The sequence below is a fragment of the Ostrinia furnacalis genome, unplaced genomic scaffold, assembly GCF_004193835.3.
Source record: "Ostrinia furnacalis isolate ACB-3 unplaced genomic scaffold, ASM419383v2 OfSCF1850, whole genome shotgun sequence".
NCBI classification, from domain to species: domain Eukaryota; kingdom Metazoa; phylum Arthropoda; class Insecta; order Lepidoptera; family Crambidae; genus Ostrinia; species Ostrinia furnacalis.
In genome coordinates, this window is record NW_021132089.1 from 187,751 (window position 1) to 199,805 (window position 12,055).

The 12,055-nt window shown below is 35.7% G+C and overlaps 1 protein-coding gene across 1 annotated transcript in view; it reads left to right on the plus strand.

Moving 5' to 3' along the window:
* LOC114353877 (probable phospholipid-transporting ATPase VA) overlaps window positions 1-12,055 on the plus strand; it is a 93,711-nt gene that overhangs the window by 46,794 nt on the left and 34,862 nt on the right. The window contains exon 2 of the mRNA XM_028306017.1: window positions 11,630-11,834. Within this exon, the coding sequence (XP_028161818.1) occupies window positions 11,630-11,834 (205 nt within the window). The remainder of the gene's footprint in view (window positions 1-11,629; window positions 11,835-12,055) is intronic.

Below are 12,055 nucleotides of genomic sequence, written 5' to 3' on the forward strand. Positions count from 1 at the left end.
ACAAAGGGATACCTTATGTATGATGAATGACGATGTCGACCTTATCAATGTATAATTATGTTAGAGCTAACATTAAACTTATGAATTTATAGTTGTGCTGATAATCCTCGAAGATCTTTTAGTGATTTATATCTTTATTTCACACTAGCTGACCCGGCGAACTTTGTTCCGCCTTAATGTCAATAAATAAGCAGACTTTTTTATTTCGAACGGGATAAAAAGTATCCTATGTCCTTCTGCTGGCTCTAAACTACCTCCCTGACAATTTTCAGCTAAATCGGTTCAGCCGTTCTTGAGTTATAAGCGAAGTAACTAACACGACTTTCTTTTATATATATAGATGATTAGATATAAGCTGTATAAACAACTGATAAAGTATAACTTTGTAATGAACAGTTAGGAACTTATTCATTCGACTACATGAAGCATTTGGAATAGCTAGTTACGGTTCAAGCACTGTTAGTATTGTTTACAAATGGTCAATTTTTACGCCTCTTTGGTTTTTTCCACTAACGATGGTTCGTACTATAATCTTTTACGAACACTTCTAATAGGGCTGTAGTCTGTAACTTAGCACTTAGGAACTTACTTTATTTGATTATTACTATTAATGTATAACGAACGGAAACCAATCGTACAAACGATAGACCAAGAAAACAAATATTGAAGTAATAACATTTCGTTTATTTTATAGCTTTCTACCATATACCTACTTCGACTATTAATTAACTCGTGCGCATAAAAGTCGTAATAATAGTTTAACAACTCGTTTGCAGAACGTGGTTTATTAGTTAAACTATGTTCCCCTTTATTCGAATATTTTTTACTAAGATTATATTACTCTGACTAGTTAGTAGTAGTAGTAGTTAGTACCTAGTTAGTTTTAAAGTAAAATAATCAAAAGTAAGTAAAAATTAGTAGTAACGCTCATCATAAAAGTCACAGATTTGCCCCCAGTGGCAGAAAACTATGTCGCAAGTTAAAGAAACATAGCACTATGCTTACATTCTTTATACTTATTCGTCAGATAAAAAATATTTTATTAGTTAAAGGGCTCTTTCCCAAAGGTTCACGGCTCTACTGTTCCACTTTTCCCACCAGATCTATAAAATTTTAAAATTTAATTATACAAAAAATAACATTTTTTTAATATCGTGGACCCGTTGATAGAATCAAAATATGAACATACATTTTTTGAAAACAATAGAGCTGTGGACTTTTAGGAATAAGCCAATTAAAAGATAGATGTGACTGAGAGAGAACCCTAGCAAAGTTATTAGTTGTACCTCCACTTCTCCCTCTCGTATTAGTGAGGTGATTCACCGTTGTATTTGCCTTCATCGGGGTACTTAATCTTTTGTCGTACGTTCGATGACGAAATTACATCATCGATACTATGGTGTGTAGCAACAATGTGCCAACTACCATTGAAGTCATCGATTTATTTGAACTTGCTTAACTCATGATGTTTCCTGATTCCAATTTCTGTATGTAGGTATTATGAAAAAATCTTATTTATTTAACACATACACCAAAATAAATACAAAATGACGATTTCCGTTCACAGATCTCTGATGACAATGATCGAAGCTTGATATTATAACGTTAAGTATTCAAAAAATGGGTTAAAAATAACATCATGTTTAACACTTATTAAGTGTAGGTACCTACATAGAAAATTGTTATAAAATACATTAATAAAAACAAATCAAAATAAAAATACACTCAAAAAGGCATATTTCACGCAGACGTCATTACACGATACGGATGATTTGTCATCTTAACAATCGATAGTTTATTTACGATTACTATTCCATTGTGTTCAGTTTGTAAATAATGACCACAATCTAATGAAAGTTTACACCGCAGATCTAAACTGCTGAAATTCTTTCAGCGACGACTGTCAAATAAAACTCAAATATCGACTGAAATAAAACCTACCAATACGTATTTGTTACGATAAAATTGTTGAAAGTCGTTAGTATACTTTGGTTAATCATTATATTAAGTATTATTTTATTTTTTAAGCAAATCCGATTTATTTCGTGTAATAAAATAGTCTAGAAAAAGGTATTGACCGTGGTAATAATGTGTATTTATGGATTTATGTACTTTCATTTTTTATTATTATTTATGTATTGTAGATTGCAGTAAATCGTTATTATAACATTACGTTCTGGAAGTCTGATTAGTTTTTAACAAATTGAGTTTCCTCTATGCGTTTGGCGATTCGTAGTGGCAAAGTACCCAATTGTTTTGACTAAATAAACGGATACGAAAGATATACGCTGTTGTATTTATGCAGTCGTTTACAATAAATAAACGTTATTAATTTTGCTAACCAGTGCGTAAAAAGCTTCGGTAATCCTAAGCCTAGGCGCAGACCACCAACTTTTTGTCGGCCGATAGTTTAGTCGGGCAGTTAATCAGTTTGAAATCGGTGTAATGTAACATTACACCGATTTATCATACAAATTATAATCGGGCCCAACTACCGCCCGACTAAAAATCGATGGTCTGCTCCTAAGCTAATTACTATAAGTGTAATCGAACTCTACATATCGATTAAATTATTAAATCGGCTATATTCATAATAATGGTGATTGTATATCGGATGTCCAACAGTCACTTTAAACACTTGTTAACAAGCAATAAAGCATACTCGTGACTTTAATGTATTGTTAGTATAGCGCTATAAATTATCATCTGTTAGTTTGTTGATTTCTAATAAAATAAGGAAACAAAATACAAATCAAGGAAATAATCAATTTGTGTTTCGTATATTGTTTCTTTGTGCTATCTCTACCGAACAACTTGTCGATTGATTAGAAACACAAATGAGTTACAAAATCGAAGACTCATTCATTCCACGCTCTCAATTTTCATGAGTAGAGTACTCTGAACTTCTGAAGTAGTAACCACAGCTTTTATTTAAAGACCTATATGTACTAGAGTTTTGTCTTCTTATTTCTTTTTTGTAACACTCTAACCCCTAACTAAATCTGTAGTACCATAAGCCTACTGATATGTATATCAATCTTATTGTAGTATGTTTGTTTACGAACCCTAATGGTGACTCACCATCGAAGCGATGATGTACCCTAGTAATTTGAATATTTCAGTATCATACAGTACCAAAAAATATCATTAGATTAGATTTGAGTTGGTAGCAGATTTACATCATTTCATTGTTGTATCAACAGTGTTAAAATTAAAGCTTTCACTAAGGCCCGGTTTTTTGATTCGTAGTTAAAATAACCAATAGTCAAATTTGACAGATGTCAAGTGACAGGTGGTTAAATATCAGAAAAAAATGTTTTTCGAACAATGGTTAGCTTGACTTTTAGTACATTTTTTAACTATTAGTTAACATTTTGTTAATATTTAACCATTAGTAGCAAAATTTAACAATTTGTTATTTTAACTATGAATCAAAAAACTGGGCCTAAGTTAAATGTATCGTGTTAACCTAATTAGTTTGGGACACTTTATGTATATCACACATTAATTAGATTAATTTATTGTAAAGACTTGCGTAAAATATTTAGATTCATTTTTCCCAATTACGAAAGGGTAATAACGCCCACGTGTGAAAATGCTGTCATGACAAACGACGACGCACTCTAAAGGACAATGAGTGGGCGATGACTAACGAACGAGTGAAAACACGTAGCATGTTGGGCTTCAGTTTTATGGGCGGTTTTTACAACGACCCATAAAAGGGTTGCTGCACTAATTGCGTAAACCCAAAGGACGTCCACAAAACGCTTTTGATCAGCCCTGTCTAAGTATCCTTAACCCTCACTCATGATGGGATGTTTTGACGTGATCCTATTTCATTATTATGTATCCCAGTTTAATTTATTGTGGAAACAATTTGTTTTGACATATTTCCCGTAAAGTTAACATTTGAAATAAGGAATATTAATTGGAACAGATAAGAGACTTGATAGAGCTGCTGAAAAGGCTTGACAATGAGTAACGTAGCCGAGAGCTGTTGAAAAGGATTGGCAAAAATGACGTAAACTCTTTTAAGTTTTTTTTTCTGGACCAATTTGGGATCCAACATGGCCATTATTGTAGTGATAATCAACCACCTCTGGTGTCAAATAAACCTTAGTTAACAGTTTATTGTCTTGGCGATTGGTCACGTCTTCCGCAGCCGTCCAGCGTCCGTTTGACACGCTTTCCAATATCGCTGTTGTAAGTAGGTAGTTTCCTACTTTGATTAAATATTAAAAAGCAATTTTTTGGAATGTTTAAATAATAATAATAATAATAATAATAAATATCCTTAGACATTTTACACTGCGCTTCTAGTCCCAAACTAAGCAAAGCTTGTACTATGGGTACTAGACGACGGATATAAACATACTTAAATACTTTTTTTTTTTGTAAATACATACTTATTATACATAGAAAACACCCAGTCCAATACAAACAAATATGTTCATGCACACCAATGTTTGTTGTTGCAATGTTCTAGTCCCAAACTAAGCAAAGCTAGTACTATGGGTACTAGACGACGGATATAAACATACTTAAATACTTTTTTTTTTGTAAATACATACTTATTATATAGCCTNTAATAATAAGCCCCCTAAAATCCATCCTTTCGTCCGAGCTTGACCATCTAAGCCACGTAGGGGGCGGACACTCGCAACAAAGTTACTATGCGAGTGACCAACAGGGCAATGGTAAACCCATCGTATGGAGAAATGAGTAATAGAAGATATAATTTGCGGCCGCTGCCCGGGGGTCGCCGGGGCGCACCTGGAGCCGTTGCTGGGTGTCTCAGCATGCGATCCAACGGCGACGAGGAGTTGAGCAGGCGGGCTCCCGTCGACAAGAATACTACAGCCGAAGAAAGTCAAGATTTTGACACACAGTCCTTACTGTCAACTGGCTCATCCTGCTACCAACCTGAGCCTGAGCGACCATCTTCATCATCTTCTGAGTACCAATCATGCGAGGATGTTGCACAGGAGGTACCACGTACCGTAAAATCTGTGCCCACCACGCACGAACGACGTAAACGTAGGAGATGGACAGAGGAAATGAATATATTCATCCTACGTACGTACTTGGAAATCACGTCATTAGAGTCCGATACTAAAAATTACTTGGAACTACTTCACAAAAGATTTATTGAGAAATACCCCGATTTAGAAGTCACTCGTCAACATTTAGGTAATCAGCGCAGATCAATAGTTAATAATAAATTAATATCCCAGACCGTAATGGACAATATTTACCGCGAAGTGCAGGCTACCATTAACACCTTACCCAGCCAAAACTCTTTAGCAAGCACTACTTACTATTCATCAAGCCAACGTATGAGATGGAACAATACACATAACGAATCGATAATGAGGAGCTATTACAGGGTAACAGAATTAGAGACAAATAAAACAGCATACAGACATACACTATACCAAGACTTCATAACTGCATTTCCACAACTTTCACATATAACTGAACAGAGAATTGCTGACCAACGAAGACTCATCATACTCAATAAATGGATAACTAACAGCAGGCTAAATGAAATCAAAGAAGAAGTGGCAGCAGAGCTACGATCAGCAAACGCAGAACGTATAATTACCACAGCTTTTAACACACAACGCTCTGAAGAATCTGAGAATACTAACAACAATTTGTCAAACACCAACTTAAGTTTATTCACCCAGCCACCTGATACTTCGTTGACTGCACTGACATATGACACAGTTACACAAACCACTGACGAAGAACTACTAAACATTTTAAGAAACAATACTGACACCCAACAAGACGAACCATCACAAAGAATCCCAGAAGTAGATAATACATTTCAAGAAGCATTAAACTATTTTACAAATACAGACCCTACATCTAGAAATTATATACCTAGACAAAAAGCTACAAAAAAACTGGCAATTACTACCCAATACATTAATAAAATAATCTTACCACAATATGTAAATGACGCTACTACTTTTAACACGCTGCAGACAGTTTTGTACTGTGCTGCATGGACAGCTGCCAAAGTTAACGGAACAAAACTCTCTCTACCCGAACACCACACATTACCACACACAGAACAAGCTAACAAGACACCGAAAAGGGATAACAAACCCAGATGGCAAAGACGACTAGAAACAAGAATTAAAGATCTAAGGACCAAAATAGGACGTCTGACACACTATATAAACGGAAACAGAAGCAGTAACCTTACTAAACGCGTCAATAAAATACTACATGACTACAAAGTACACTCAACACACGAAGAAAACAACACTCAACTGACACATTTTCTAGATACCTTGAAACAAAAACTGTCCGTTCTAAGTAGTAGACTCGATAGGTACAATAAATGTACACTCCGCAAAATACAGAATAAACAATTTCTATCAAACGAAAAACAATTCTATCGGAAAATTCGATTAAACACAGCCGATAACTCTCAACACCACACAATATCTTCTTCACCTTCTCCGGAAGAAATGAGGGAATTCTGGGCAAATATTTGGGAAAAATCTGCAAACTACAATGAGGAAGCTGAGTGGGTGCGGGACGAACAACAGAAATTTACACATATACAAGGCATGCAGTTTGATGCGATTTCATTTGATACCTTTAAGAACATTATTGATAAATCACATAACTGGAAATCACCCGGCTCTGATCAAATCCACAACTACTGGTATAAAAAACTCACCTATTTACATACATATCTTCACCATTTTATTAACGATTTTATTACAAATCCTCAAAATATGCCCACCTTTATAACAACTGGAATAACTTACATGATAGCAAAAGATAAAAATGATACATTAAACCCCAGTAAATATAGGCCAATAACTTGCTTACAAACAATCTACAAAATAATCACGTCGTGTATTGCCCACATTATATATAATCACACAGAACTTAATGAAATACTGACAGAGCAACAGAAAGGTTGCAAAAAATATAGCCAAGGTTGCAAGGAGCAACTTACAATAGACTCAGTAATCCTTAAACAAGTAAAGAAACACAAAACAGATTTATACTCTATGTACATTGATTATAAAAAAGCTTACGACTCCGTACCTCATAGCTGGTTACTCCGCATCTTAAATATTTACAAAATCCACCCCACAATCATACAATTTTTAGAAAGCACTATGCAAACATGGACAACACAACTAAAAATCAACACAGATGCAGGTACTTTACACTCCGAACCAATAAAAATCAAACGGGGCATCTTCCAAGGGGATGCGCTTAGCCCGCTATGGTTCTGCCTAGCCCTCAACCCTTTATCAAATAAGCTGAATTCAACAGATCTTGGATACACACTAACAGAGCACACTAATACAGAGACACTCAGTGAAACGGTAAGCCATCTTATGTATATGGATGATATTAAACTATATGCATCGTCAGAAACTGATCTTGAAATACTTGCGAATATTACGGAGAAATTTTCCCTTGACATAAATATGGAATTCGGAATAGATAAATGTAAGATTAATTCTGTCAAAAGAGGCCAGCGTTACCAGCATTCCTACCAATTAGATACAGGAGAGATCATTACTCCTTTAGAGGAAAACGACACTTACAAATATTTAGGCTATAATCAATCCAACCTAATAGATCACAAACATACTAAAGACAACCTGAAAAAACAATTTAGAATCCGACTTAATGCTATCTTATCTACACAGCTAAACTCTGGAAGTATGATCAAAGCCATAAATACATACGCCATACCCATCCTTACATATTCTTTTGGAATAATTAACTGGTCAAAAACGGAATTAAAGACACTACAACGTATCATAAACACAAGCATGACAAAACACCGAAAGCACCACCCTCGATCATGCGTACAGCGGCTAACACTACCACGGACAGACGGAGGAAGAGGCCTAATAGATATAGTCAATTTACACGCCAAGCAGATCACTAACCTACGCGCTTATTTCCACAGTAAATCACAGACATCATTACTACATAGACTCATCTCACAGAACGATTGTAAGCTCACACCTTTAAATCTAATAGATCAAAACACACAAAAATGTGAAAAGCAGACTCACAAAGACACCAAATTACAAGAGTGGATTAGGAAATCTCTCCACGGGCGGCATCTCCAAGATCTTCTCCACAACAACGTCGACTGCAAGGCGTCGAACGAGTGGCTGAAGCGAGGAGAGCTATTCCCGGAGACGGAGGGATTCATTATAGCTATACAGGACCAAATTATAGAAACGCGGAATTACCAAAAATATATCATGAAGTTGCCCAATTCACAGAACGATATCTGCAGACGATGCAATAGTTCTCCGGAAACGATACAACATATCACAGGTGCATGTAAGGCCATAGTCCAAACAGACTATAAATACCGCCATGATCAGGTCGCAAACATAATTCATCAAGCAATAGCCCAGAAATATAAACTACTAACTCCACCATCCACCCCATATTACAAGTACAACCCAGAAACCATTTTGGAAAATACCTCTCATAAACTGTATTTTGACCGCGCGATTCTTACCGACAAAACAGTCCATTATAACAGGCCAGACATAACCCTAATTGATAAACTCAATAAAACTGCACAGCTGATCGATATTGCTATCCCCAATACACACAACCTCCAAAAAACAATAGCTGAAAAACTTTCCAAATACACAGATCTTAAGGACGAAATAACACGCATGTGGAGGTTAAATAAAGTCAATATAGTGCCTATAGTTCTTTCCACGACAGGAGTCATTCCTGTACAGCTGATCCCGTCACTTAGAAGCTTAGACTTACCCGAATATATTTCGACACAATTACAAAAGGCCAGCATTCTAAATACATGCAGAATTGTCCGTAAATTTTTACAGTCGTCTTCAAATAGTTGAGTCCCAATACTGCTCAATAGATTTTTCTAATTAGGTAACTAATATTGTACTGATATTCACTTGGTTCAGGCCCGTGAATATCATTAAAACACCGATGGCTAAGACATCGAGATACACAATGTGTAAACAAAAATAATAATAAATATCCTTAGACATTTTACACTGCGCTTCTAGTCCCAAACTAAGCAAAGCTTGTACTATGGGTACTAGACGACGGATATAAACATACTTAAATACTTTTTTTTTTTGTAAATACATACTTATTATACATAGAAAACACCCAGTCCAATACAAACAAATATGTTCATGCACACCAATGTTTGTTGTTGCAATGTTCTAGTCCCAAACTAAGCAAAGCTAGTACTATGGGTACTAGACGACGGATATAAACATACTTAAATACTTTTTTTTTTGTAAATACATACTTATTATATAGCCTGACCAGGAACATAAAAACCCTGGCATAGAGGCGCGTCAATCGCATTTGATAGTGCAACACTGAGTACAGTCGTACCTGTGTTAAATTAATAGGCTAACTTTATGTATCAGGATTCAGGATTACGGGCTAATTTGATATTTTCATAAATTAACCAAAAAATATTATTATAGGTAACCTGGTTTAAATAAATTAAATGAAACCATCAATCGAGCTAGTTGGATTTATTTTATTATTCATCAATAATCAAATTCAGAACTTGAATATTCAACTGCAATGTTTGGTCATGAACGCTTCAACCTCGGTACTTCTTTCCCAATTCCATAAAATTCAACACTTAGAAAGTGACAGAAAATTTTAAAATAGGTATAGTTGAAACAAACCACAGCTAATTTTCATAGTGGACTGTACTATACGATAAACATGTCAGTTAATTTGACAACCTTTGTCGGAAACATTATTCAATGAAAATATTGTCCGAACCCTTGGTATTTCTCTTCGACAAATACTTTAACACATTGTGAACCACTTTTCTTTCACGACTATAAAAAGATTTTAGCAATTTATTTCACAAAATCAATTGCACACATTTAAAATAAAGTTTGTTTACACTTTGACAGCAATAGACTGACATGCAAGGTGACATGTCAATGAAGTTTTCAGTTACTGTTGCCATTAAAAGAAATTAGTACCATTAGTTTTCCGCAACATGGCGAGGGTTTTTATGTTCCTGGTAAGGCTATACATAGAAAACACCCAGTCCAATACAAACAAATATGTTCATGCACACCAATGTTTGTAATAAAATAAATAAATCTTTGGACAATAATAATAATTAGGCGAGGTGTATTTTGAATTTTAGTGGGTTATTTTCCCGGTGCTATGTAGGTAGACGTACGTACATACATAGTACATGGAACACTCTGTTAAATATGTATAACCAAAACATATTTAAAATATGCAATTTTCTGTTTTACTAAATTCATTTAATATACATTGGACCAAAGGACCAAACCGACGTCATTATTAAAGTTAATTGATTTATTTATTAACCTCTTTGAATGTTAATTTAAAGCTAATTAATGATTTTTTTTTATGTTTGAAGTTAAATTGGTTTACATAAATATGTTTGTTAATTAATATCAGTCCTCGATGTTTTAAATGTAAATAACAAGTTTAACTTATGATGTCAAACACAAAATCAAGTTAAAATTCAAACAATGAACTAAAAAATAAATTATACATCAAGAAGCAATTTAGTTATCAATGTCGAATCACTTTCGTTTCTTGAATCTTTGCCGACATTTAACAAATCGTGACCTGTTGCATTTCCGTGACGGCCGACGTAAAGCTAAGGTTACATTACTGGAGTATTAATACTAATGCCATAATCGATACTCAATCGTGAAAACTGTTAGTTAAAATCTTCTTGTATTTAACTGGATTCGCATATGTTTAAGTAATGTTAAGTAAAAACACCTGTTAACTTGAAAGTTCTTAGTGGAAATTATTATCAATAGCCATTCTTAATCCTAACTTCAAGCCCAGCGCTATTGTGTTCCCAGCTTTAGCAACTCGTGCCTCGATAACATCGCGGCAAACGGCAATGTGCCGCTCGAGGGAAAAACTTCAGATTAACCAAACAATTGCCCTCTGTCAATAGACAAGTGCGCGTTATGACTTGTAGTCACGCAGTACAACGACTTATTAAAACAACGGTATACCTTTTGCTATAACGGTACTTCTAGATTTCTCTGTAAATATGTTATCTGTCAATACTATTCAAATATTCCGTTAAAGTATCATCAAGCGGTTCTAATACACAGAAATTAATATGAAGATAAGATTAAGTGCAATACTAAGCAATGATGACTACCTTCGAGTACTAAAACGGTGACTGATTGAGTACTGCGTTTCTTGCGCTGATCTTCTCGGCACTCCTCGCCCATTTGTTTTCCCGAAGCAGTGTAGGGTTAAAGTAATACTGTGATGTGTAAAAGCGCTTTTTAAAAGCCTATTTGCAATATTATAGACTATCTAGTTTAGTCTACTATCAAGTTAATAACTTGATCATAAGATGCATAGATCTCTATATCCCTTGGCGCAGAACATCGATTTTTCGTCGGCTTATAGTTTAGTCGGGCAGTTAATCAGTATGGGCATGTATGGAAGTGCGCACATTACACCGATTTGATTTTCATACAAATTAAAATCGGGCCCAACTATTGGCCAACTAAAAGTAGGTGGTCTGCGCCAAGGCTAAGATTTATCAAATTCCTTGAAACTTATTACAAAATATCTTCCACAGATCAGCGGAGCGATACGTCAGAGTGAAATGGCGAGACGTGCGAGTGGGGGACCTGGTGCACTTGTCGAACAACGAGGCGGTGCCGGCGGACATGGTCCTCCTGCAGTCTTCCAACCCGCTCGGCATCTGCTACCTCGACACGTGCAACCTGGACGGCGAGACCAACCTGAAGCAGAGGATAGTGGCGCCAGGTTTCAGGGACAAGGTACGGCAGTCTTTTCACGAAGAAGATTCGCTTCTATTGAATACATTTATAGTGGCGACACGTCGCCTGCTGCTGCTGCGTGTACGTGCGAGTGGGTGACCTGGTGCACTTGTCGAACAACGAAGCGGTGCCGCGGACATGGTTCTCCTGCAGTCTTCCAACCCGCTCGGAATCTGCTACCTCGACACGTGCAACCTGGACGGCGAGACCAACCTGAAGCA